The 27,140-nt window shown below is 43.7% G+C and overlaps 1 protein-coding gene across 2 annotated transcripts; it reads left to right on the plus strand.

Annotated features, from left to right (window-relative positions):
- HPRT1 (hypoxanthine phosphoribosyltransferase 1) lies at positions 1-26,394 on the plus strand. Of its 2 annotated transcripts, XM_075941013.1 has the most exons (9): positions 1-141; positions 3,397-3,503; positions 5,768-5,951; positions 15,728-15,793; positions 18,946-18,963; positions 20,907-20,989; positions 23,022-23,068; positions 24,559-24,635; positions 25,223-26,394. In XM_075941013.1, exons 1-9 carry the CDS (start codon positions 115-117, stop codon positions 25,268-25,270), a joined length of 657 nt encoding a protein of 218 aa, XP_075797128.1. In that variant the 5' UTR covers positions 1-114; the 3' UTR covers positions 25,271-26,394. The 2 variants fall into 2 exon arrangements, with proteins under 2 accessions (XP_075797128.1, XP_075797129.1); XM_075941014.1 differs by lacking the exons at positions 23,022-23,068; positions 24,559-24,635; positions 25,223-26,394 and adding an exon at positions 22,027-22,503.
- Positions 26,395-27,140: the final 746 nt, after the last annotated feature.

The following is a 27,140-nucleotide window of genomic DNA, read 5'->3' on the forward strand; positions in this document are numbered from 1 at the left end:
GCAGGCTGAGCGCTCCCGCCCCGCAGACAATCCCGCGGCCGAAGCGGGAAGCGGAGGCGCCCGGACCCCTCCCTGGAGCGACGCAGCCAGCGGCGCCGCGCGGAGCCGAGCTCAATGGCGACCTCCGGGCCCTGCATCGTGGTGAGCGCGGCAGGGGCTGAACCCGCAATTCCCGGGGCCCTGCGAGGGGCGGGCGCGGCCTCCAGAGAGGGGGAGTCACTGGGGCCCGCGGGGGGGGGGAGGGGATCTGGGAGAGGGGGAGTCTCTGGGGCCCGTGGGGGGGGAGGGGATCTGGGAGAGTGGGAGTCTCGGGGGAGGGGATGTGGGAAAGGGGGAGTCTTTGGGGCCCGTGGGGGGGAGGAGTCACTGGGGCCCGTGGGGGGAGGGGCTCGTGGGGGGGATCTGGGAGAGGGGGAGTCTCTGGGGCCCGTGGGGGGGGAGGGGATCTGGGAGAGGGGGAGTCTTTGGGGCCCGTGGGGGGGGAGGAGTCACTGGGGCCCGTGGGGGGAGGGGCTCGTGGGGGGGATCTGGGAGAGGGGGAGTCTCTGGGGCCCGTGGGGGGGGAGGAGTCACTGGGGCCCGTGGGGGGAGGGGCTCGTGGGGAGGATCTGGGAGAGGGGGAGTCTCTGGGGCCCGTGGGGGGGGAGGAGTCACTGGGGCCCGTGGGGGGAGGGGCCCGTGAGGGGGGATCTGGGAGAGGGGGAGTCTCTGGGGCCTGAGTGTGGAGGGCCCTGGGAGAAGGGGAGTCTCTGGGGCCTGTGGAGGAGGGGAGCTGTTGGCACTGCGGCATCTTCCACCTCATAAGCGCCTACATTTGTTTTTATTAAAGGGTTAAATACATTGAAGTTTCATACCCAACAAATCGAAAGCAGCTCAGGTGCACGTCTGTGTCACTTGCCAGTCAAGTGGAGCACTTTGCGGCCTACTAAGGAGCTGGGAGGGATCTCGGAGTTGGGTGACCAGATGTCCCCTTTTGAAAGGAAAAGCCAGTATTTAGGGCCTCCTGCAGGTGTCCCAACTTCTTAGAGATTGACAAATTGTCCTGTGTTTTCTGTCTCTCACCATCTATGTTTTTGTTAATCTCTAAGGTGCTACAGGACTATTTGTTGTTTAAGTTTTTTCTATTACAGACTAACACTGCTACCCCTCTGAAATCCATCAGTACTGGTCTGATTACAGCGGAAGGGGTAGAGGTGGCTCGCTGGAGCCGATCTAGCTGCTGCTACTGCCACCTCCCTCTCTTCCTCCCAGCTGCTTCCTAACAGAGACAGCAGGAAGGGGTGGGGAGGCTGCATTTAACCTCACCTTAACCATGAGCCTATGCTCAGTTGTTAACTGCGTAAACTGTTACTTTCACATCCTAATGGCTACATATGCTAATCCCAAATACTAATCAATACACACTTAAAAAAACAACAACAAATGGTCTGGTAGCACTTTATAGACTAACAAAACATGTAGGTGGCTATTTTTTTTTTTTCTATAACAGACTAACTCGGCTACCCCCTGAAGCTCCTAATACAGTAATTCCTCATTTAACACGTGCCCACTTAACACATTTTCGCAATAGCATGGGTTTTTTTTTAGGGAACCTTTTTTGAATTACACGACCGTCCCCGGAATAACACGATTTCCCCAGTCAGCCCATTGTCGGCAGCTGTGCAGGGCTTCCCCTGCCTCCCTGCAAAGCAGCGGAGGGTTCGCTGCTCACCGCGCCGTTCCCCGCTGACTTCCCCTTGCTGGACGCCTTGCCCCCTCTCCTCCGCCCCTGCTTGCAGACCAACAGTTGGGTTTCCCCAGCCAGCCCGTCAGGGGCGGCTGCGTGGGGCTTCCCTCGCCTCCCTGCAAAGTGGCGGAGGGCTCGCTGCTTACCACGCCATTCCCCGGTGACTCCCGCTCGACAGATACAGTGTGGGTCCCGGCAGACCCGTCACAGGGGCATACTCCCAACACAGTCCCCTTCCCGTCTCCTCCCCTTGCCTTTTCCAGAGCCAAACACCTCCCCTCCTTGCTGTAACCCAGTTCCCTTTCTCCCCCAACCTTATGTCCTGGTCCCAACAGTCACCACTGCTTGAAATGTAACCCCCACCTTTTCCATTATTTTAAAATGGGAAAATTGACCCCGCATAACACGTTTTCACTTAACATGAACATTTTCTGAAACATATAGTGTTAAATGAGGAATTACTGTACACGCTTAAGTACTGAGCCTACAAATTGTTCCATACAGTAGTTTGCTTGTGTAAAACTGTGTTACATTGGGGCTTTTGGCTTTGATCCAGAGAGGTGCTGAACATCTACAGGATCTTAGAAATTAGCCACACTTTTTCTGTTTGTAAGCATAGCTAGTAATATTTGTAAACCTGTTTTGTATATATTAGATGTTGGCTCCTTGATTTGGTTTACCTTGGTAGTATATGGATTTGAAAGCTGTCCATGTTATAAAGTGTCCCTATCTATTGTTTATATAGGTGATATACTGAACTTTTTAGGAATTAAGGTTTTTTTTTCCAAAAAGATATAATTTTGGATTTTCAGGGAATTCAGACCCAATTTGAGATAGTTTCATTTTCTGTTCTTTGATCCAGATGAACATTGCTTGAATGTATTATATATTTTGAAGAGTTTGTGGATTTGTTTGTGCAAAATTAAGTCATACTTCGCGATTATCTACAGATACCAAATTTTCCATAAACAATCCTGCCACTTAAATTAGATGAATGCAATACTTTTTACACCGGAATATGCTGGGCGAAAGGTTTAAATAATTATTTTTGTTTTTTATCAGAAAAAAGTCATGACTATTATGATTTAGAATTCATAAAAATATTTGCTAACAAAATTAACACCTATTCAACTGTCATTTTAGTGTAAAGAAAATTTTTACTGTTATAAATCACAAAATAATTCAAATTAAATACGGAAGTAGTAATGGAAGCTTTATGAGTTTCTGGTTCAAGTTTGCTATGTATGGGAATTATTCCATAATGAATAATGTTTAAAGTTCAAATCCTACACATTTAAACTGTTCTTTTATTTCTCTTTTGCCAACACGTTAATACAAAATTCTATTACATATATTTAATTTCTTGAACATTCCTATAAGTGTAATGTACACAAAATGACATTGCCTGGTCAACGATGGGCCTCATCTGCTAGTTTTAAATTAATGTCTCTCCAAGTTTGATCTATTAAGTAATGCTCATGTAATAAATTGAGAAGACTCATTCACCATAAATGACTACTAATCTGTACAGTGCATTTTGTTCATTATGATTGGTATGTTTGTACTGAGGGAAGGCGAAAATGATCCAGATCAGTGGAGTGCCTGAATGGTTCTAGATCATGTGTTTCTCTGCATTGTACCCAGTCTCATCTTCTATATTTCCTTTTTAGATTGGTGATGATGAACAAGGTTATGACCTGGACCTGTTCTGCATACCTAAACATTATGCAAATGATTTGGAGAAAGTCTATATTCCTCATGGGCTTATTATGGACAGGTTAGTTTGACACACTGCAGCAACTGATTATGTAAAAATTATAGTTTTAAAAATGTTTTTTTTCATAAGTCATAATGCTATTGAGAAAATTGTAGCTCTGTTGATTACTGATGGAAATTTAGTAAATGCGGGACCACACAGAAGACATTTAATTAAGACTCTCACATACCTCTCCAAAGAGAGGTGCAAGCACTAATAAAACTTACTTTCTTATGGTAGACCCTAGAAATTGGCACATTTACTGTTGTAAGCTGTTTCAAAACTACAACATAGCTATCAAGAGATGTTATACTATATGTAGTGATACATGACCTCTTTCAGAACAGTTCCAGGGCCTTTTGCAGTCTAAAGAATTAAGTAAAAAGCACATCATGTTTATCACTAAACATGTTTTTCATATCTAGTTTAGCCTGAAAATTAGAAGTGGCATAGCCACCTCAATTTCACCAGAAGATGAACGTAATGTCACAAACATAAGTTATTGAAGACTCAGATTTTTGTTCAAGATAATGTAGTAGGAAAACTTAGCATCTTGCATTCTTCTCCGTGCTCTACAGTGCATTAATATTTGCAGAATACTGATCCTTTAGCTTTGTACTGCCTGAAATCCATGGTGAGCTCATGAGGGCTGAGTTGCAGCCATGCCAGCCAGGGTCCCTTCTCCCTCCCAACCCTAGCCTCCATGCCCAGCTACAGTGTGCGCCAGGCCCGGCTCCAACCCTGGAAGCCAGGGAGGTGCAGAGTACCTGCCAGCCCTGCAAGGGGCGCAGCAAAGCTCAGGTAGTGCCATATGCATGCAGCGCTCTAGGGCATTACAGCCTGCTGAGGTTGGGAAAGCAGCAGTGCTGGGGGCTGCAGTCCCGACCTCTCCCCCGCGCGGTCCTGCCTGCGCTGCTCACTGCCCTAGTCCTACCCTCAGAGCTCAGAGCCGTCTGTCTGTCTGTCTGGAGCAGAAGGAAAGTAGCGGACAGGTTGGTCCGGTAGTTCCCCTGGCGGCTTAGGAGTGCTCTTGCAGCTGTGGTAAGTGCAGCTGCTGAGGAGGGGGTGTGTCTCTGTGGGGGAAGCTAGAGTCCGGGTAGTCGGATACTGTGCTCCAGCTCACCAAGAGCATGGTGGCGGGGTAGACTCCAAGAGCCCTCTGCTGGCACATAAGCCCGCTGAGACCTCCGCTCTTAGCACCTGTTATTTGGCTGCTGTCCCAAGCACCCTCCCCCCGGACCATGGGCTGTCATGGCTGTGATGTGGGATCTGCTGGCTACTGTGCCATGTTTCTTGGCATTGAAAGCCCTGTGGGGTGGGAGTGTAGGAAGGAGACTAGAGTTTTGGTTTAAAATAGCAATTCCAAGTGGTGAGGGGAAGCAGTGAGGTCGGGCTCGAGCTGGTAGAGAAGGAGTGGGGAGAGAGGTAGGAGGCAGGCGGGACACAGAGTGATGTGATGATGTTACTCTGTCATCCCACAGGAAAAACTTTTTTTAATATATAGAGAGATTTGTGTGATTTGATTTGTTTATATTGTCCTTGCTTTTAGAGTTAATGCAAAGTTGTTTTTTAACCTAGCTATAAAGTAAAGGACAAAAAAGGCAAACAGAATGTTAGGGATCATTAAAAAGGGATAGAGGGTAAGAGAGAGAATATTTTATTGCCTCTCTATAAACTAGGGATGTAAGTGACTCGCATTTTCCCCCCTCTCCTCTTGCTGCCTCTGTATCAGAGGCCCGCTCTGTGTCTAAGAAACCAAACAAAAAACTTAAACCAAACTTAAAAAAAAAAGACCAATGTATGCTTCACTTTTCTGGCAGCCATCCTGTAACGCAGCAATCATTAAGATTTGCTTTGGCGTCCTATGAAATTTAGAAAGTTTGGCAGTCTTACTGTTGCATTAACCTTGAAAAGTGACCTTTTCAAAAGTGAAAAGGTAACTCCAGTCATCTGAAGTAGTGGGCTGTGCCCACGAAAGCTCATGATACCATCGACATGTTTTGTTAGTCTATAAAGTGCTACCAGACCATCTGTTGTTTTTTTCTGTAACAGACTAACTCAGCTATCCCCTGAAGCTCTTGAAAAGTGAGAAAAGCAAAAGCCTTGCTGATCAGTAAACAGTAAAATTGGCTGTGAAGCTATATGCAAATATTACACTGAACAAGGAAATTGTTTTGTATTCCTCCCTATTGGCTCCAATACCAAGCACTGTGGTAGTTAAAAAAAAAACCACTCTCCCACTTCCAAAAACCAGAGAGTAGTAAGTAACTGTTTTCTCTCTGCAGGACAGAAAGATTGGCACGAGATATTATGCAGAGCATGGGGGGACATCATATTGTAGCCCTCTGTGTACTCAAGGGTGGCTATAAGTTTTTTGCTGACTTACTCGACTATATCAAAGCACTGAACAGAAACAGTGACAAATCTATTCCTATGACTGTGGACTTCATCAGATTGAAGAGCTATTGTGTAAGTATATCTGCTGACACTCATGACTTCATATAAAATTGCTGAAGTTATTAAACAAAGGTGGTTTTAAATCTATTGTTGTTACCTAAACATGCTGGATATTGTGTGTGATTAAAGCCATAGATCAATCTCTTTAAGCATATTGCAAAATGGTGACAGTGGGGAAATAGGAAGGAAGTTGGAGGAGAGCTTAAAAAATAAGATCACATGGCTACATGATCACATTTTACTGCAAAATATGTTCCGTCATGTAAAACACCCATGTAAAACATCTCCTTCCAGAACTACATGACTCCTTATATAATTCACTATCTAACTTCCTCCTCCCCATTCTTCTGCTGCTGTCCAAAATCCGGTCCATGGTTATAAGTTATGGCATCGTTTACGGAAAGTTTTATATGGCTAGGACCCTACTGACTGGATAGGGAACTTCAGAAAACTACAAAATATTTACATCTTATACCCATTGATTTGCACTGAATATATGGGCTAGGGATGTAATAGTGTAGTCGATTAACCGATAAGCAAAAGCTTATAGATTAATGCTATAGACTGCATGCATTTCTCTCCCTCTCCTCCCCTCCCCAATAAATATTTTAGCAGGCTGGCAGCAGCACAGGGCGACAGGCAGTTTGTCTGCGAGGGGAGCTGGTTTTTAAACTGGCTGCCCTCACAGATCAGCTCCCGCCTGGCATCCCGAGGCAGAGGCAGCAGTGTGGAGTGGCAGAGGGTTCGTCAGGAGTGAGGCTGGAGTGCATTGGCTGCCATCCCTGGCCCTGGGGGCTATAGAGTAGTCAAGTAACTGCTAAGAATTAATGAGGTTACTCGACTATTCAGTTAACCGATATTTAACATTCCTAATATGGGCAGCAACAACATTACTTACCTATGTTTTATTTACCTGAATCAACTGATATGACTAAAACTAGTAGCATTTTTAGCTTTGGGAAAATGTTAGGTTTATAAAACTTAATTTGCAATCAGTTGTTCATAAAAGGTATTCTATCCTGTAGAGACCAGCTGTAGATTGTCTTTTAAAGGCCCCCCCACCGTTTTTCCTCCCCTGACACTTAAGTTTGTACAAAAAGGGAGACTGCAGCACTGTACAAAGTTTTGTTTAAACCTTAGAAAGCATGAAACTAAACTACATAGATCTAAGGAAAGAGTCTACATCTACTATTGCTAGATGTTTTCTGACATAGCAAAGGGCTGGTTTTGTTTCTTCAAAATAAATCAAGAGTGCTTTTGGATTGACTCCACAAGACTGCAATTTAGTGTGGAAATAAAATCATAAAATGATTAAACTGAAAATCATTTTAAAAATGAATTATTTCAGGAAGTTTCTTTGTTAGCTCTATGTCCAACGAACTTCACATTCCAATTAGTAGTCCAAACTATTATCATGGATGAGAGCCCATTTCAGTGAACAAGAAGGAAAAATACCCATAGAGCTTATTAAATTAAAAACATAACTTTGTCATTCATTTGATTAGACCATGAAACCACAGATTAAACCGCAACATTAGGAGTTTTGGCTATGGAAGGACTTTATGAGCTTGTACATTGATGTAGTATTATCCGTTAAAATCTCATGCTTAAAAATGTCAGATCTAAGTGCTTGATTCTGGATTTGCCCTGTACTATTGTACAGTCGGGTGAAAGAGCACAAGTCGTTGTCTTCCCCTCACTATCACCTTGTGCAAGCATGCAAGGGGCTGCTAGAACATCATCTAGTTGCACTCATGGAACATGAGACGGGATGGACTGCTTCAGCCAATAAAGCTACATCCCCTAAAGAGGCGACAGGGCTGAACGAAGTGGGGAATATGCATTCTTATCTTGCCCTTTAATGAATGAAGTAGTGTACAAAAGCTACTCCTAGTGCCTAGGGAAAGATTTTAGCTCCCCTCCTCCCCACACACCCTCTGTCTATAAAAGCCCAAGTATAAAACAATGTTATAATTTTCCTGAATTAATGCAGTTAGAGGATGTATAAAAGAAGAAATGGATGACTCTCAGCTCTTTTGAGTAAACAAAACAGAACAAAAATAAATCACAACTCTGTATTTTACATTTTGTCCAAGTGACATTTTCTCTGGTTTGTTTAAAAAACAAAACTGGTTGGAAAAAGTGAGAGTCAGTAAGACCACTAGGAAAACTTTAGCAAAACCAACCGGTTGAAAGATGATTGGTTTTTCAGTGTGGGTTCTGTATTTCACTTCCCTAGTTTATTAGGCATATTTACATCCTTTTCTTTAGTATCTCTGCTCTTTCTGCTTATTCCACTCCAGAAGTTTAGTCCTCTGCTATATCAATCCTTTGATGTTAAGGGAGAAAAGCATTAAGAAGATCCTAACTTACTGAAGATCTTATTTTTATGAAGATTTTCTTAATAACAAAGAATAAGGGAAGAGAAATACAGAGAATATCCTGGATGGGAAGCTTTCTAAATAGAATGCTTTCTTGAGGTGAGGGCTCTTTATGGGATGGAGTAGGGATTTATCAGGCAACCCTACCAAAAAATGAAATCCTGCTCCAGATCAGTAAGGAAATCTGGTCACTGATGCACAGGATTAATATAAAATTTACTAGCACTTTAGTTCTATAGGCACTATAATCCAGGCAAAGGTCTTTAGAACAGTGTGCTCTAGTCTATAATGTTTTAATCCAACAAATATTATGGAACGAGTTGACTAGACTTTCATCTATTAATAGAGCCCTTACTTGGGATTTAGGAGCTTTTCTTCCTGTGATTTCAAATACAAAAATGAATAAATGCTATCCATATTTTGACAATGGAAAAATTAAGGCCTGTGGACTTTGTAATTTGCTCATGGTCACATAACAAATTTAGTGCAGAGTTCTGAGGTGAATCCTAGTCTCTTGACACTGAATTCATGGATAGGTTTTAGACCACAAAGCCTTCCTCATTCTATAGATTTTACAATCTGAATTAAAAGGAAGAAGAAATGCCATGATTAGCCAGGCAAGACAACTGAACCTTGTATAACTATTCTGGAATTCTGAGATTACTCTCATTGACTATTTTAATGTTTAGAAATATATAGCTACTGAATGTTGGAACAGAAAGCACATAGTGTGATTGCAATTAAACTTCACTTGCAACTTCTGCTTTCAGTGTTTTAGCAAATGAATGCTTCCAGAATGAGCTGGCATGCCATTATTGGATGGAAAGGCAGCATTTATGAATAAAACCAGAACTCTGTCTTCTTAACAGTTTATTTTGTGGTGCACTAGCAAAATCACTTCTCATAAATCTTCTTTATTTAAATTTAGAAATGAAAGTTGCTTGCATAGTCAAGAAGAAAAGCCAAAAACAGTAGCTATTTCAGGGGGCAAGGAGAGGGGTGACGAGTAACTATTACCACCAGGGGTTAAGAAAACTGTCAGTGTTTCACGTTGGAGATTAAAATACCTATAAAACTGCATGCAATCTGCATCGTTGTGAAGTAAGTACTTTACAGCACATATATTTTAAATTGTTTAAAATTAAGTTATTTCTGAGGTCATTAGCTAGTGGCCTCCATCCTGTAAAACACTGCTGTCATTTGGCAATGGCAGGAGTTGAGTCTGGGGACAGTCTTAAAGAGTAAATCTCTCTTGAGTGTTAAATCAATATTGAAGAAAGATAGCAATCAATTTCCTGACCAGCCCAGGGCTCTTACTGCTAATAATGTCCCAAGTAGTGTCACTTGTGAGAAATGAAAATTAATTGTTTAATAATTAAACAAAAAAGTTCTTAACACCGGAGAAGAATGGAAATCTGTTTACAGTCTGTAACAAGGTACCTATTTGGCTTGTGTTTCAAATTCTTTTTTTATCCTTAGGTTGTTTAGAAATTCAATTCATGCATAGTGAGGAATACTGGTTTACATGCTGGTTCACATTTGTACTTAGAATTCCAAAATGAAGGAGTATTTGTATTGGGGGGAAAAAACGCTCTTGAGAAATTATTAAAACATGTGCTCTGCTAATTGCCATATTTTAGCAGGGAGAAGGCAAAAGTTCCTTGTAATCTGTAATGCATGATGTTCCTGCTTGATAGGCTGTATGCCACTGTGTACACTGACAGGATTTTCTGCATCAAGCCCTAGTCTTGTTTATGTGTTAAGAATACCACTTAGAGGGAAAGTTTCCAATCATCTGTTGATGTTCAGCTTGTTGATGTTCTCCTTATGACCTAACATTTAAAAAGTAAAGAGTGTGGAGCTAAGAGGGAAACCACAAGGAATAGTGCTATTTGCATCTCGAAATGAAGAATTTCTGAGGTGCACCTAAGTTTCTTTTTTAAAGGTGCTCTCCAAACTCTATGTTAGTTGCAAAAGCATTGATGTAATTTATCAGTGGCCAAGATAGTAAATTATTATTAAATGTCTGAAACAAGCTAACTGCCACAGATGCATATGCTTTTGTTATTTTTAAAGGAACAAAAACTGATAATAGCTTCCCCCCCCCTTTCTAAAGAGTGAAAAAATTATCTTTCTTTTCGGAAGGAGTATAGAATCCCTAGTATAGGAATGGATGAAAAGGTAATTACGATATATATAATATATATATGATGAACAATTGTAAGTATAAAAGATAACATTGTGTCAAAGAATCTTGACAAGAGGAAGCTATCATCTTAATATCCTAACATAGGCTGAACACAGGAAAGGTACCTGAGCATCTCCTACAGTGGTTTTCAAGCTACAGGTTGCAACCCAGTACTGGATTGTGGAGTGTCAGGCACTGAGTCTTGTTGCTGCAGGGTGACCAGTGGGGTGCTACGGCATCTACCTACCCATCCTGGCACCACACCCTGCTCTGCACTCCAGAACTGGCCAGCAGCAGGCTCAGCTCCTACGGGTGTGTGTGTGTGGAGGGGGGGGCACAGCACACAGGACTCCACGCACTGCCCCAAGCACTAGCTCTGCATTCCCATTGGCTGGGAACCTGCTGCTGGCTGCTTCTGGGGTGCAGCAGGGTCTGTGGTGCCAGGAGAGGTCAGGAGCCTGCCTTAGCACCCCCAGTGCACCGCTGACTGGGAGCTACTCAAAGTAAGCCCCTCCTGCTCCAGCCCTGACCCACCCCCAGAACTGAAGCTCTCAGACTCAGCCCCACCTGGAACCCAGACTTTAGTGAAATTATGTTGGGTCGCAGGTATCAACAATTTTCTTCAACTGGGTCATGAGAAGAAAAGTTTGAAAACTGCTACTCTGCTGTATATTTGAGGGCATTTGTGTGTGTCTCTGAGTCTGTTCAAGAACTCCCTCCTAAACAGTAAGAGCTAGGACGACCAAATTTGGTAGGCAGCTTCCTCTTATCATAACTTAAAGCAAGGTCAGGGTTTGGTTGTGCCAGGACAACAGGATGTGCCTGGAAATAGATTGTTTCTAATACAGTGGCAAGGGAGGGGTCTGCTAGCTTCCATAGTCATGCAGTCCAATGAGCACAGGACAGCCACACCAGGAACAGAGTGGCTAGCTCTGGAGATGGGGCTCTGGTCAGCCACCGTACCCAGTGGCCCCTGCCAACCCCAGAGATCTGCCAACTGGCTATTGCTGTCCCCACTGTCCTCGTGGGGTGTGTGTGCCAGTAGCCATGCCCCTCCTGGGGGGGCCAGAGTCACATGCTGTTCCCTCTTTGGGGGGAGGCGGGAACCATGTGGCCTCTTCCCTCCCCCCATGGAGGGGGGTGGGAGCTGCATGCCCTCTCCCTTCCAGGGGGGCGGGAGCTGTATGGCCTCCACCCCTTCCCTCTTTGGGGGTTGGAAGACGCATGCCCTCCCTGAACCCTCAGCCCCATCATTCCCCCCTCGGCTGATATACCGTACCTCCAGCCTGCTCACTCATACCCCTCCCAATCTGAGACCCTACACCCCCAGCCTCTTCACTCACCCCTTCCATTGAGATCTCACACTCCCAGCCTGTTTCTTCCCCCTGGCCAGACACCAGCCCCCAGACTGCTCCTGCACACTCCCCTTGACCAGACACCTACCCCAGAAAGAGTGTGATTGGCAAGCATAGTGAGCAGGTACACAGCCCTCTAGTATTATTAATGATGATAATATTGAAAGAGGAATGGGGCAGGTATGCTAAGAAAATGGCCCCTTCATTTTGAAATACAATGTTAGTGACCTTATCCAACCCCCAGTGCAGGGTAGAGTGACCTTGCTCCACAGGGTCCCTACCCAGAGTACTCCCAGCAACACATAGGACCAATATCTCTTTTCCTTGGGCAACTTCCAGCTGGCTTCTTAGGGATTTTCCACAGTCTCTGGGGCCTGGTTCGTGGTCTCTTTTTGGAACAGCCAGTTCTCTCCCATGCTTGGGTTTCTCCGTTTCCTGGGACTTTCTTCCAAGTTGTCTGAAAAGGGTTGTTGTCCACCATGACTGGTTGTGAGCTCTGCTGGCGGTTTGGCTCCCTGGGGAAAACATGAGGTTCCAATTGAACTGCCATCAGGGCCTGCTCTTATATGTCCTGCCCTTACACTTCTTGTCAGATGGAAAGGGTGGAGCTAGCTGAGCCCAAGAGGGTGAGATAATCCTCTCTGTGCTAGAATGAGGCCACTCTCCCTCATTACAGAAAGCAAAACTCTTTTTTGAGCTTTCATTGCTTGTATTGCTAGTATCCAATGTTAAACACTGTAGCTACTTGTGGTCATAATTATTATTTGATACCTAGTCTCCACCCTTGTGATTTGGCCTGGTTACCAACTTGAATTCTTTAGTATTTTTTGTGAAGTATTACTCTTAAAGTCTTGCTATTTAAAATATAAATTGTCAGAACTTTGTGGCAGAATGCAGCTTAAGAATCAAAGTATTTTTTAAAATGTATATTGGTGTCCTAAGTCCAGCTAAGGATATCTGATAGAGAGGCAGCAGAGCAGAGGGTAAGGGGGACAGGCGGGAGCCAATACACGCAGGGAGCCAGCTTTTAAGCCAGCTCTCCACATGTGCTGGCTCTGCAGAACCAGCTCCCTGCATACCTCCTACAGAGGCAGTGGTGGGAAGGGCAGGCAGGAGCTGGTGCTTGGGGGAGCTGGCTTTAAAGCCGGTTTCCTCCAACACCGCCTCCGTGGTGCTGCCTCTCTCTCTCCTTCCCACCTCCCCCTTCTGTGCTGCTGTCTCTACTGGAGGCAGCAGCAGGGTAGGGCAGGGGAGACTTCTTTAGCTCAGACCCCCATGTGGACAGAAGTTGCTGCCATCCTGCACTGCTGTCTGTGTCAGAGGCAGCAGTGCTTGGTGACAGGTGGGGGCCAGTCTGTGTGGGAAGGATTTTTCATGGACCGGCTCCCACCTGCTACCCCATGCTGCTGCCTCTGATGGGGTATGTCTCCACTGCCCTCCTAATTCGAAATAGGAGGGTAATGTAGTCATACCGCAATTGCAAATGAAGCCCGGGATTTGAATTTCCCGGGCTTCATTTGCATAAAGCCGGCCGGCGCCATTTTTAAATGCCGGCAGTTCGAACCCCGTGCCGCGCGGCTACACGCGGCACGGAGTAGCTAGTTCGGATTAGGCTTCCTAATCCGAACTAGCTGTACTCCTCATTCCACGAGGAGTACAGCTAGTTCGGATTAGGAAGCCTAATCCAAACTAGCTACTCCGTGCCGCATGTAGCCGCGCGGCACGGGGTTCGAACTGCTGGCATTTAAAAATGGCGCCGGCCGGCTTTATGCAAATGAAGCCCGGGAAATTCAAATCCCGGGCTTCATTTGCAATTGCGGTATGACTACATTACCCTCCTATTTCGAATTAGGAGGGTAGTGTAGACATACCCATAGAGAGTCAGTAGCCTGGGGTTGAAGGGGGCTTCCCAGGAATGACACTGGCCCACACTGGCTGCTGGCCCCACCTCTGGAGACTATCAAATAGTTGTGCAACTGCTCAAATTTGATGCGGTTACACAATTATTCAATTGCACAGTAACATCTCTATATCCAACCCCCAACTTGTCCAGGTGAATCCCTGTTTTCTAGTGTAAGCATGTGATGGGCAATGCATATTTATAGATTAACATGAATTCTGTCCCTGGACAGCTATGTAAGAAGATGCTGAGACTGTCACTCCACAGCCTAAAATATCTGCATTAGTGAAGCAAAATACAGGACTATGTAGCACTTTAAAGACTAACAAGATGGTTTATTAGGTGATGAGCTTTCATGGGCCAGACCCACTTCCTCAGATCACTGGAGTCTTTGTTAAGACCCCCGCATAAAGTGTCGAATTTTAGCATGAATAGCAGCTATCTTACCCATTACAAAGATAGCTTCCCCAATTATCACCTCTAATATCATTAGCTCACAGACATTTACCTCGCCTCCCCTCCCCGCATCGCCCTTCTGTTCTGAAATCTGATTTGTCCTTTTCATGTGTGTTCTTTTTTTTTTTAATTGTATCCTTTGGTATATATGGTTGTGACTATTTTCTTCCACTATTTGATCTGAGGGAAGTGGGTCTGGTCCACGAAAGCTCATCATCTAATAAACCATCTTCTTAGTCTTTAAAGTGCTACATAGTCCTGTATTTTGCTTCAGCTACACCAGACTAACACGGTTACATTTCTATCACTATTCTGCGTTAGTGAAGTGATGGAAGCAGCTACAAGCATGGCTGAGAGCTCTTCTTGTTCAGAATATCACCAGGCTGAATCATTACTGGATTTTGCTATCTGTTATTGTCTAAATATTAAGTCTGATTTTTTGAATTTATGAACTGTACAGCTACAGAGGCAGGTATTGGTGCCATGCCAAGAGTCCTAGATCATTGTGATACCAGTGGGAACTCAACCAATAACCTTACTCTTGCAGCTTAATTGCATGCAATCATTTCATTCGTTGAGGGAGCTTGCATACCTGGCCCGCGCGTCCACATGAGGGAAGTCTGCCTCGGACTAATTTTGAGGCTTCCCTGTAGTGTAGACATGCTATTTTGAAATAAGCTGTTTTGGAGTATTTCTTCCAGAATAGCTTATTTTTAAATACACGTGGAATGTAGACGTACCCTTAATGTCCAACATAAACTTCCCTTGTTGCAGTTTAAGATCATTGCTTCTTGTCCTATTATTAGAGATTAGTGAGACCAATTTTTCTTCCTCCTCCTTTTAACAATCTTTTAAGTACTTGAAAGCTGTTGTCATGTCCCCTGTCAGTTTTTTTTCCTGACTAAACAAACGCAGTTCTTTCAATCTTCCATAATAGGTCATGTTTTCTAGACCTTTACTAATTTTTGTTATTCTTCTCTGGACCTTCTAGTTTGCCCATATCCTTTTTGAAATATGGTACGCAGAAGTGGATGCAATACTCCAGTCGAAGCCTAATCAGATCAGCCTTTATTTGCCACCCACACCACTGTTCCAGCACAACCTCCCAGAAGACACAAACTAACACAACTCCCATATATGGCAACCCTGAACGCACAAACAGCTTGTCACTATAGCACGTACCTCTTATTCCCCATCCACACAACACTCCTACTACAACACACGCATTCACCCACCCTCGCTCATATTTACCATAAAACTTGGTGGCAAAGCCATGGGTCTATTGCTACACCTTTATATGTTCTAAAACACTGTTTCATCAGAATAATTAATTTAGCCCCTGTAATTCTCTAGTTAGAGGAGAGATGCTCATAGATGCTATAGTTCTGTGTGCTGATATTCACTGGATGATACCATCTCTTGCAACTTTAGATAGTTGATTGGACGTTTAGCTATTTTAATTATTTCCAATCACACTAATGCTTTGTTTTTTTCCCCTTTTTAACTAGAACGATCAGTCAACTGGAGATATAAAAGTAATTGGTGGGGATGACCTCTCAACCTTGAGTGGAAAGGTATGTCTTTTAGTGTGAAACAAAAGAAATAAAGGACATATTTTAAGTGTTTTAAGTTTCTCTGCATCATTTTTCTAACTATGAATTTTGCAACATAGCTTTTTTAAAAAATCTCCTTTATGTGCATATAGTACTATTCTAATGGCCTAACTTAAGATAATGGCATTGTAAAGGCTACCATTATATAATTGCTTTGTATTATGACTTTTTGCAAGAGCAGTTCTGTGTTGTCTGGTTTTGGCAGAGATTATTGACCAACAGCTTTCCAGGGCCGAAAATTACATCAACACAAACTCTGATACAGTAGTATCCTCTTTATGGTATACTGCATAGTGGCTATAGGGCATTTGTGTATGTGGTCAGTAATGATGCTGTACATTACCTATTGTGAGGCTGTCACCATGACAGTATGCAATATGAAATCACAAGGCATTAGCATTCTTATCATCACAGTAGTTCCATAGCTTTGCATGTACATAGCAGTTATTCCATGCTTGCAATAGAAGTCTTTTGAAGTGTTTTTAGTACTCAAAAGCTATATGGATTAATCATCTGCAAAAATTCATATTTAAAAATGAATTGGCAAATTAGTGGAATGCCAAAAAGATTAAAATATTCTGAATGTCAAAATAAATTTTTCCCCCTACATCAGGGTGGGGAACGTCTGGGCTGTGGGCTGCACACGATTTGTCAGGATTAGCTGCTGGCAGGCCACCAGACAGTTTGTTTACCTGAGTGTCCACAGGCACAGAGCCGTGCAGCTCCCACGGGCCACGGTTTGCTGTTCCTGGCCCATGGGAGCGGTGGGTTGGCCTGCACTGCTTCCTGCACTTCCCGATGGCTAAGAACGGTGACCTGCAGCCATTGGAAGTGCGGCCCACAAGCCAGAATTCCCCATCCCTGCCCTATACAGGCAGTCCCCGGGTTACGTACAAGATAGGGACTGTAGGTTTGTTCTTAAGTTGAATCTGTATGTAAGTCGGAACTGGCGTCCAGATTCAGACACTGCTGAAACTGACCGCCAGTTCTGACTTACATACAGAATCAACTTAAGAACCCCAGGCGTCCCCAAGTCAGCTGCTGCTGAAACTGATCAGCAGCTGATTCCAGGAAGCCCGGGGCAGAGCAACTCTGCCTGGGGCTTCCTGTAGTCAGCGCTGGTCAGTTTCAGCAGAAGCTGACTTGGGACGCCTGGGGCAGAGCAGCTGGGGTGCTGCTGGGTTGCTCCAGTAGCGCCGCTCCTCGGTGCTACTGGACCAACCCAGCAGCACCCCATCTGCTCTGCCCCAGGCGTCCTGATTCAGCCGCTGCTGAAACTGACCAGCAGCGGCTGAATCAGGACCTGGGGCAGAGCAGATGGGGTGCTGCTGGGTTGGTCCAGTAGTGCCCAGAGCGGCGCTGCAGGACCAATCGGCAGCGCCCCAGCTGCTCTGCCCCAGAGTCCAAAACAAAAGCCTGGTCTGCTGGGGCGGGGGGGGAGCACACTAGCTGCGCCCCTTCCCCCCCCCCCCAGCAGACCAGGGACACAGGGAGCAGAGCCGCAGCGGCAGCGGGGTGCCGCGCCTCTGAGGCTTTGCTCTGGCAAAGCCTCAGAGGCGCGGGACCCCGCCACGGCTGCGGCTTCAGTCCGGGTGCCTGTGGTCTGCTGGGGACGGTCCCCAGCAGACTACAGGCACCCAGACTGAAGCCGCAGCCGCGGGGGGGGTCCCGCGCCTCTGAGGCTTTGCCAGAGCAAAGCCTCAGAGGCGCGGGACCCCCCCCGCGGCTGCGGCTTCAGTCTGGGTGCCTGTGGTCTTCTGGGGACGGTCCCCAGCAGACTACAGGCACCCAGACTGAAGTGGCAGCAGCGGCGGTTCCCCGCGCCTCTGAGGCTTTGCTCTGGGTTGGGGGGGGGGGGGTCCCGCTCCTCTGAGGCTTTGCTCTGGGTTGCTCCAGTAGCGCCGCTCCTCGGTGCTACTGGACCAACCCAGCAGCACCCCATCTGCTCTGCCCCAGGCGTCCTGATTCAGCCGCTGCTGAAACTGATCAGAGCAAAGCCTCAGAGCAAAGCCTCAGAGGCGCGGGACCCCCCCCCTTGCTCTGAGGCTTTGCTGCTGGGTTGCTCCAGTAGCGCCGCTCCTCGGTGCAAACCCAGAGCAAAGCCTCAGAGGCGCGGGACCCCCCCCCCCCCCGCGGCTGCGGCTTCAGTCTGGGGGCCTGTAGTCTGCTGGGGACCGTCCCCAGCAGACCACAGGCACCCAGACTGAAGCCGCAGCTGCGGGGGGGCGGGGTCCCGCGCCTCTGAGGCTTTGCCAGAGCAAAGCCTCAGAGGCGCGGGGAACCGCCGCTGCTGCCACTTCAGTCTGGGGGCCTGTAGTCTGCTGGGGACCGTCCCCAGCAGACCACAGGCACCCAGACTGAAGCCGCAGTCGCGGGGGGGGTCCCGCGCCTCTGAGGCTTTGCTCTGGCAAAGCCTCAGAAGCGCGGGAACCCGCCCGGTGCCCCTGGTCTGCTGGAGACGGTCTCCAGCAGACCAGGGGCACCGGAGCAGCTTACGAACGGGGCTTTCTCGCCCCGACCTCCGGGGCGAGAAAGCCCCGTTCGTAAGTGCGGATCCGACGTAAGTCGGATCCGCGTAAGTCGGGGACTGCCTGTATCTAGACATATAACCAAAATCAGTCTTCAAGGCATGTGTGTTAAATGAAAATGTGTGCCAAGTTTTAAAATAGAGGAGATGATAATGCTAGAATCATATATCCTTAACAAGAGTAATGCCATTTTAATCATGACTGTTTCATTAAAAGCATGCAAAAATGAGTAGGCTCTTATATTTTGATCTATTTTTGCATATTTATAATGCTGTTTTTCAGTCTAAAGAAATCTACAGACCAGTTAGTATTCAGAATGTGCCAATGGACCTCAATGAGATCTTCTTGCCAGCACTTCATAAAAGTTAATGAAATAGAATTTGCAATGCTTGAATTAGGTCTAATAATTTTACAGGTTTTTTTCAATAGTTTTCAGGTTTTTAGAATGTGAAATTCTGTAAATGATGACATAAGCATATTTCATTGCATTGATAATATAAATAATTTAACGGAAAACTGCTAATGGAATCAACATACTCTCCAGCTAAATACTTATGGAATTTTTTAATTCTTTTTCCTCAATAGAACGTCTTGATTGTAGAAGTAAGTATTATGTTTCCTTTGGGTTCTATAATGTGTGATTTGTGATAATGTCCTAACAGGAGATGGTCCTGAATCTGACATCTATATATATTTCAGTGAGCTGTGAAATCTGAGTCTAGGCCTGGATTTTGCAAATGGTCCCTAATTTTTTATAATGACTTTACCCACGTGCCTTCAAATTTAGGAGTGTGTGAAGACCATATCTGAATTCTCAGGTTGGCCTATCTCATTTTACTTAGCTGTAGGAACAGAATGTCCAGGTCAAAATTTTGCAGTTGTTACTTTGTTTTCTGGGACCCTATTTAATTACACAGGTTTATATAATAAAGGAACTTGAAGAAAGTGAAACTAAGTATCTCTTTAATGAACAGACAAGAATTTAAACTGCAATTGTTATAGGAAAAGATCAATAGGAGTATCTGAAAATATATACAAAACTCAGCAATACCTGATGTTTCCATACTTATTTGTGTATTAAATATAAAAGATAAATACAGTTTTGTCATATAAGAGTCTCTCCTACCACTGTGGCTCATAATGCAGCCTTTGGACATTTAATATACAGAATATGATTTAATCTGATTTCCTAGCTGTTAAGATAAATCAGTTCTTTCACTGATACCTTCCATCCTTCATGGATGGAGAATTAAGCTATGCAGTCAATATTTTCTCTTGGGAAAATTCTGCGTCATCGTGCAATGCAGAATTGTTCAGACATTAATGTTGTGTGTACAGAATTTCCTCTCCCTCCTCCTACTTCCCAGAAATAGACTGCAATTCTGATGGACACCACTTGGGGCCGCTGGACCCAGCAGAACCCAGCACTCGCATAGAAGACATTTCCGGAGGGAGGGAAAGTGCCCTGAAGCAGGGGTTCCCAAACTTTTTGACACTGGAACCAGTAAATCCATTCACGAGCTTTTGGAGGACCGGTAACATTCATTTGCATATTTGCATATTCAATAAGGAAATGATGAATATTCAAATAAGTTGTTTCTGGTCCTCCCAAAGCCCTCAGTGACAGCGTTAGCAAAGCTTTTAATACAGTCACCCACAATATTCTTGCCAGCAAGTTAAAGGAATATGGATTGGATAAATGGACTGTAAGACGGATAGAAAGCTGGCTAGATCAGGGTTTCCCAAACTTTTTACTTTAGTTGGAACCCGTTTTTTTTCAGTGCTGTATTTTGCAGCCCAAAAATAGAAACACATATTAAAAAAAAGAACGAAAAATGAATAAATTTTCAGTGTTTCACCCGGTTGCATCCTCCACCCAGCCTGGGCCAGGGCTTGGGGGACCTGGTGCCATATGAGGACTTCAGGAGGCGGGAGCAGGAGCACATTGTGGGAAGGGTATCTGGCTAAGACAGAGGGCTCTGGGATTCAGCCCCATTCAAGGGGCTTTGGCCTTTTGCCTAGGGCCTAGCAAGGCTAACACTGGCTGTGCTTGCAGGACCTTAGAAACCTACTCTTGGCCTCTGGGTGTAGAGGGAGCAGGTTGAGAACTGCTGCTTTGGGATGTTCCGGGGGGCGGGGAGGAGCATATAACGATGAGGTACCACCAATAATTTTGCATTTCAATGCCATCTACTTCTTTACTTCATGTATACCAGACTGCAGCCCAGCTGGAAGTAGGGTCCCCTGAAAGCTTTGTGTTAATTCAGCCCAAATTAGGAAATTACCACTGAAGCATCAAAATCACTCTTTTATGCTTTAATTGCAGTGGTTATTAATATGACCATAGCTGTTAGAAATTAATCCTTACACATAAAGTACGGCCACATCAGTGGAATAACACCAATATTTGCTTGTGTGTATGAAAAGCCTAATTTCCGCTTCACAAGTTATCACAACTCAGTACAACATTGGCTCTTTGATTAGAATCTGAAAGTGTTAATTTAATGGCTTTTTTTAGTTTTCTGATGTGGTTTTTTTATCATCAGGATATAATTGATACTGGTAAAACAATGAAAACATTGCTGTCTCTGGTTAAACAGTACAATCCAAACATGGTGAAAGTAGCCAGGTGAGTTGTGATTACAGCTGTTTGTATTGTATATTATTTTTAAGGACTATAAAAATAGTTAAATAGGATTATAGAATCCTTTTATATTTTAAAGGAATTTCCCCCCCCCCCATGACTCAAAGATGAAAGCACCTTTGATAGCATTGTACATGGACACACTTTCTCTGATACAGGGTCTGTTTATTATAAAGGTGAAGATATTTTACATTTTTATTCCCGTGAAAACTGGCCTGTTTATGTGTTTTCCATAGCTGTGTGATATAGCTGTTGTGCAGGTGTTCCAGCACATCCCAATATGGATTTGAGGTTCTTTGGTCAAATCCCAAACTGGTAGCAGCCCCCCAAAATTAAGGCGTTCAGCCAAAATTTCCATAAACCTCACATGTCCCCTTTCAGACTTTGTTGACAAGTTTTCAGAGATACGAAGGAATTTAGTGTCATGTTGATAGGCAGTGGCAGACCCTCTTCCACCTGTAAGGGATGTGGCTATCTTGCAGGTAGGGAAAGGGAGGGGGAATACAGAGAGAAGACTTGTGAAAAGTTTACCAGAGGGCAAGCATTCATGAGAAAAGGACCAAAACCATGACGCAGTGGGGGGTTAGTAGGACCTCTTCCTCTGCCTCTCTTTTCAGAGGGCCTTTTCCCTTGAGTAGGTGACACCTATGGAATGCATGACTAGTTTGAGCTGTCTCCAGTGTTCAGTGTACAGGGGAACTTCTTTTTTTTTCCTACGAGCCTTCCCCAAACAATGACAGCCAAATAAGATACCAGACACTACAGTGACCTTTTATGTGGGTATAGGAGTGTCCATTGACTGCCTTGAGTCATTGAAATGGTACCTCAATATTTGGTGATCAGCCAAAAGTATGAGAACATTTTCTTTGATCTCTTTTGCTTCCTGTAAAATACAGTTTTGTTCTGAAAAGTGACGGTAAAAACGGCACTGTTTTAACTTGGTAAATCTGCTCCTTGTTTGTATTCTGTTACATCTGCTGAACTTTAGTGACAAAAAGTAGGTTCTTTTCTATTACTATTAGCTCTGCAGACTCGACACAGCTGAGAAAGGGAAGCTGGATAATCAGGAGAACCTCTGCAACCCTGTTGAAGACATACTGTTGCAAAGGTGTAAAGGTGGATGCAGTTCAGCAGAACTGGTGATGGTGCATAAGAAGGAAGGAAACCAATTTGGCTCTCAGCTCACAGGCTGAATTTGCAGGTGTGATAACTAGAAAAGCTGTCTCTTGTCTTGTGAACAGAGTACTGTATCTGAAGGTTTTTAGACATAATGAACATGGAGCCTTTTTATGCCAGTTTACAGAATCACTTTTCAGAACTGAATTTTACCATGATTCCTGGCTGATTTTTCTACTCTCGGCCTCAGACGCATGTTTGACTCGGGGGTTACGTCTAGACTGCATCCCTCTGTTGAAAGAGGGATGCAAATCAAGCACATTGAAATTGGTAATGAAGCAGGGATTTAAATATCCTGTGCTTAATTAGCATAAACATGGCCACCGCTTTTTTCGGGGGAAAAAATGGCAGTCTAGACGCAACTCTGTCGAAAATAAACCCTTTTTTGACAGATCCTGTATTCCTCAAAAAATGACGTTTACAGGATCTGTCGAAAAAGGGTTTATTTTTGACAGATCCGGGTCTAGGCTTTCTACTCAGTTTCAAAAAAAAAAAAGCGGCAGCCATGTTTATGCTAATGAAGCACGGGATATTTAAATCCCTGCTTCATTAGCAATTTCAATGTGCCTAATCTACATCTCTCTGTTGACAGATAGGTATAGTCTAGACACACCCGTACTCTTTTAGCTAGGCTGTCAACTGCGATTCAACCAGAAGTCTGGATTAAATCAGTGTGATTGCCGTGAGCTGCAAATATGGGATATATTTAATTGATGAAATTCTGCTTTGTTACACCCATTCAGTGTCAGTGATTTTAGTAATTAATTCTCTGTCTAGTTTCTTTGATCATCTTCTAGCTGCTGATTTCCATTTTCAAATTTCTACTGGTTTTAATTGACAGCTTGTTGGTAAAAAGAACTCCTCGAAGTGTGGGATATCGGCCTGACTGTAAGTGACCCACCCCTTTTGGCCATTTATCAATAAGTATTTTAAAATTAACTAAAAACACATTATCAAAGTAAAAAGAATTTTTTTAGTCCAACTATAAGAATATTTGGAATGTTTGTCTCCAGTTCACTTTTTTCTGATGATTTTGGGGCAATGAACTCTGATATGTTTAGTGCATTTACATACATGTTGGCAGAACACATCTTATTTTGACACATTATGTTAAAGGGCCATTGTCTAGGAGGTATGTCCAAAATACAATTGGTTCTTCCAGGGATTGCTTATATAGGTTCTACTTCTAATGCACACATGCCCAATTTACATGAGATTCCAAAAGACATTGCTGGTCAAAAGAATTCAATTACCCCATGCCTTAAGGCATAAATGGCAAAGTAGGTCCAACCATCCCTTAGCTCAGGGGTGGGCAATAATTTTTGAGTGGGGGCCACTTCAAAAATTTTTGAAGTGGTCACGGGCCACCCTGGAAAGGGTGGGGCCTCAGATAAAAGGGGTGAAGTCTGGGCTGGAAGGTGTGAGCCCTTTAAATAGAAGGAGTTGAAAGGGCTCACATGTCCCAGGCTCGATGGGGCCGGGCTGCAAGCTGTTTCAATTGCTTCGATGTAAAGGGCTGCCAGTTGCCTGCCAGGCAAGGCAGCCACCTAGGAGGCATGAGCCCTTTAAATAAAAACAGTTAAAAGGGCTTGCAGATAGGGCGCAGCTAGCACATTGCCAGGGAGACAGGACTTGCGAGCCCTTTTAACTGCTTCTATTTAAAGAGCTCATGCCTTACCTGTGCCTGTCAGGCAATGCATTGCCTGGCAGCCATGGGGAAGGCACAAGCCCTTTAAATAGAAGCAGTTAAAAGGGCTTGCAGCTGTGGCACTGCTAGCATGTTGCCTGGGAGCTGGAGATGCACAAGCCCTTTCAGCTGCTTCTATTTAAAGGGCTTGTGCCTTCCCCACGCCTGCCAGGTAACGGGGAAGGCATAAGCACTTTAAATAGAAGCAGCTGAAAGGGCCCACCCCTGCCTTAGCTCCTGCTTGGTGCTTGTAGCCACAAGTCAGACTCCTTGATAGGATCTGCTTCTCTCGCATACTGTGTAACCTAAAACCCATTTTATAAATTATTAGCACAGACAGGACAGTGTGTGTGAAAATCTTTAAAACCTACATTAGTAGAAATGCATTAATGAATTTCGAAAATGTAAATACAGATAATTTTCTTTGGAGCAGGCATGTATAAGCTTTACATTGCACCATTGTGCTATTGCATAAAAAACAGAAGATGAAATTAACTTGTCTGTTTTCATTTCCAAGATGAGTGAAATAAATGGACTAGATAGTGAAAAGTAAATTTAGACATTTAGAATGCTTGAGGAGAACAAATAAGGATATCTGGGTTTTTTAAAAATGCTAATATGACAGTGCTTTTTAAAAAACAAACACTAGTACCTGAAATATAACAAAATTATGAATTATGGTCCTTTTCAGTTGTTGGCTTCGAAATACCAGACAAGTTTGTGGTGGGTTATGCCCTTGATTATAATGAATACTTCCGAGATTTGAATGTAAGTAATCTTTTTCTTAGTACTACTTACTCTTTCAAAACTAGGGAGGAAGAAATTAAAAAATTCAGATTTTTCCTATTTAAATTGTATTTTCATGTAGAAACCTAATCATTTGGTCAGTGATGTAGTGACCAGGGAAAAGCTTGAGAAATTCAGCACCAGAGCAACCTTTCAACTCTCATGTATGATTGTGAATTGGTTTAGCACCAGAAGCTTTGGAGAAAGGACATTTACATGTTCCTTATTGACTAGATATGAAATAATGTAACAACTGTAGTGGAGGGTTTCTGGTCTTACAAAGTTTTTTCACAATTAACCAACAGCAATGCAATTTGGAATAAAGTCTGAACTGCTCTTGTTCTCTGGATGACACAATTCTCTTGGCGGGAATCAGGTGGGATATGGGGGAGTTGACATTTTGATACAAAAATAGACTTGAAATGTATTTTATATAAATCAGCTCATGAAATCAGTGATGAGCAACATGATACACTCATTTTTTTCTCAATAGAAATGTATTGAATAAATATCTAAAACTTCTTACTCAGATGTTCGTTTTCTAACGTGAACTTTTTGTTTTGTTTCAGCATATTTGTGTGATTAGTGAGACTGGGAAACAGAAATACAAAGCATGAGAGCATAGTTCAAGTGCTGTGACAACAGAACTTGGCAACATTTTGTTTACTGAGTCCTGTCTTTTAACAGATTCAATTCTGGTGTACCAGCTAACTGTGTAGAATGTCACGACCTCGTATTCATACGCTCGCTATAGCTCTTTGCATGTACAGCATAAGAAACTTGTCTTGTTGATTTATATTTTTGAAATGTCAAATAATTAGGGCAGTTCTCACTTTCATTTGCACTATGAATCTATCAGCTATCACTGTCCTTTGATGGGTTGTGTTGTTTGTGAGTTGCACTCTTGAAACCTAATCAACCCACAGCTGAAATAATTCAAAGTACTGTTGATGTAAGCCATTTTAAGATAGGGAAATCCATTGACAATATTTTGAAATATGTAAAATTTTGTTTTAATTCACAATTGTGATTATTGATAACTGTACTCTTGGGTTGTTGGAAAGCATGAGGAGCAGCAGCAGTTATAGTATCTTTAATCTCCAATGTGTTAACTACAGCTCCTGGAGTACCCTTATTGCCATTAAAGGAAATCTGAGTGAAAAATGTCAGTTTGGGCTGAAAGGAGATGAATGACAAAACTGAATGTTTAAAAACTAGCTCTCAATGAGCTGTCCCTTTATTGTGCATTAACTTTTTAAAAATATATATATTTATCAGCCAGTGGGAATTGCCTTTTAAATATAAACTACTATAATATATTTTACATTTGTGAAAAAATAATGATAACGTTTATAAAATCCACGAAGCAAAGTACTTTAAATAAAGGCTGTTTCTTTAAAATAAAACCTATGCATCTACACCCTCATTGTACACATTAAAATGCTCTTGAAATGTGCTTTTTGCTAATGATGTTTGGGCTTCAGTTTTTCCAACAATTGAAGCAGACTCCTGTCTTTGCTAGTTTCTCAAAGATTTCAGGTAATTCTAGTATACCATGTATAGAAAAAATATATCACTGGAAAAATATATCACTAGAAATACCTCCGTGTGCTATACTGAATTAGATTAACAGAATATAGTGATTAAAACTGTTGTTTAGTCTGCTTTCTCAAGGTAAATAGTGAAGATAATTGTTTATTAAACACATACATATGGAAATATACAAATATTTTGTGAGTGATCTTTATGTTTTGTCATGTTGACTTGTCTGTGCACTGGTGATACCTTGAAGAATGCTGGTTTTGTTCTGGACATAGTACCTCACTATACAGTCCATCTCGGTCACATTTTTCAGGCCTGGTCTACACTACAGCGTAAGGTTGAAATAAGTTACTCAGCTCCAGCTCCATTGATTACAAGTCGACATATCTTAAATCACATTTCCACTCTGTTTCAGCAGGAGGCCGACAGGAACAAATGTTCTCATCAGCTTCCCTTACTCCTGACAAGAGGAATACTGGATGCTGGCTGGAGTTGCCCTCAGTGTTTGATTTATGGGTCTATTCTAGACCTGCTAAATCAAACAACAGTAGACTGAACTCTGGAGCACCAATAATCTGTGTAGTGTGGATGTGGCCTCAGTCTCTTGGCTTTCACAATTCCTCTGTAACATTAACTTAGATTCCTGCTAGGGATGTTAGCCTATAGTCAAGTAAACAATTAACTGATAAACCTAGGCTTAGTAGTTAAGCCTATTGACTAAACACACCCCTTGCTGCCTCTGTGTCAGAGGCAGCAAGGGGTGGGGGAGAGGGAGCCAGTACCTGTGAGGAGCTAGCTTTAAGCAGGCACCCCACAAGCACCAGATCTGGCTCCCCGCCCCACCCCCATGCTCTACTGGTGCGGGGGGCAGGCATGTGGAGAGCCAGTTTTCAAGATAGCTCCCCGCATGTAGCGGCTTCTGCAGACCCACCTCTCTTCTCCTCC

The sequence above is a fragment of the Pelodiscus sinensis genome, chromosome 13 (assembly GCF_049634645.1).
Source record: "Pelodiscus sinensis isolate JC-2024 chromosome 13, ASM4963464v1, whole genome shotgun sequence".
Classification (NCBI taxonomy): Eukaryota; Metazoa; Chordata; order Testudines; family Trionychidae; genus Pelodiscus; species Pelodiscus sinensis.

Excerpts from the sequence above, each read along its gene's own strand:
- HPRT1 (XM_075941013.1), top strand. The coding sequence starts at position 115 with ATGGCGACCTCCGGGCCCTGCATCGTG. Across the intron at positions 5,952-15,727 it reads TCAGATTGAAGAGCTATTGT|AACGATCAGTCAACTGGAGA; the intron begins GTAAGTATATCT and ends CTTTTTAACTAG. Across the intron at positions 20,990-23,021 it reads AACATGGTGAAAGTAGCCAG|CTTGTTGGTAAAAAGAACTC; the intron begins GTGAGTTGTGAT and ends TTTAATTGACAG.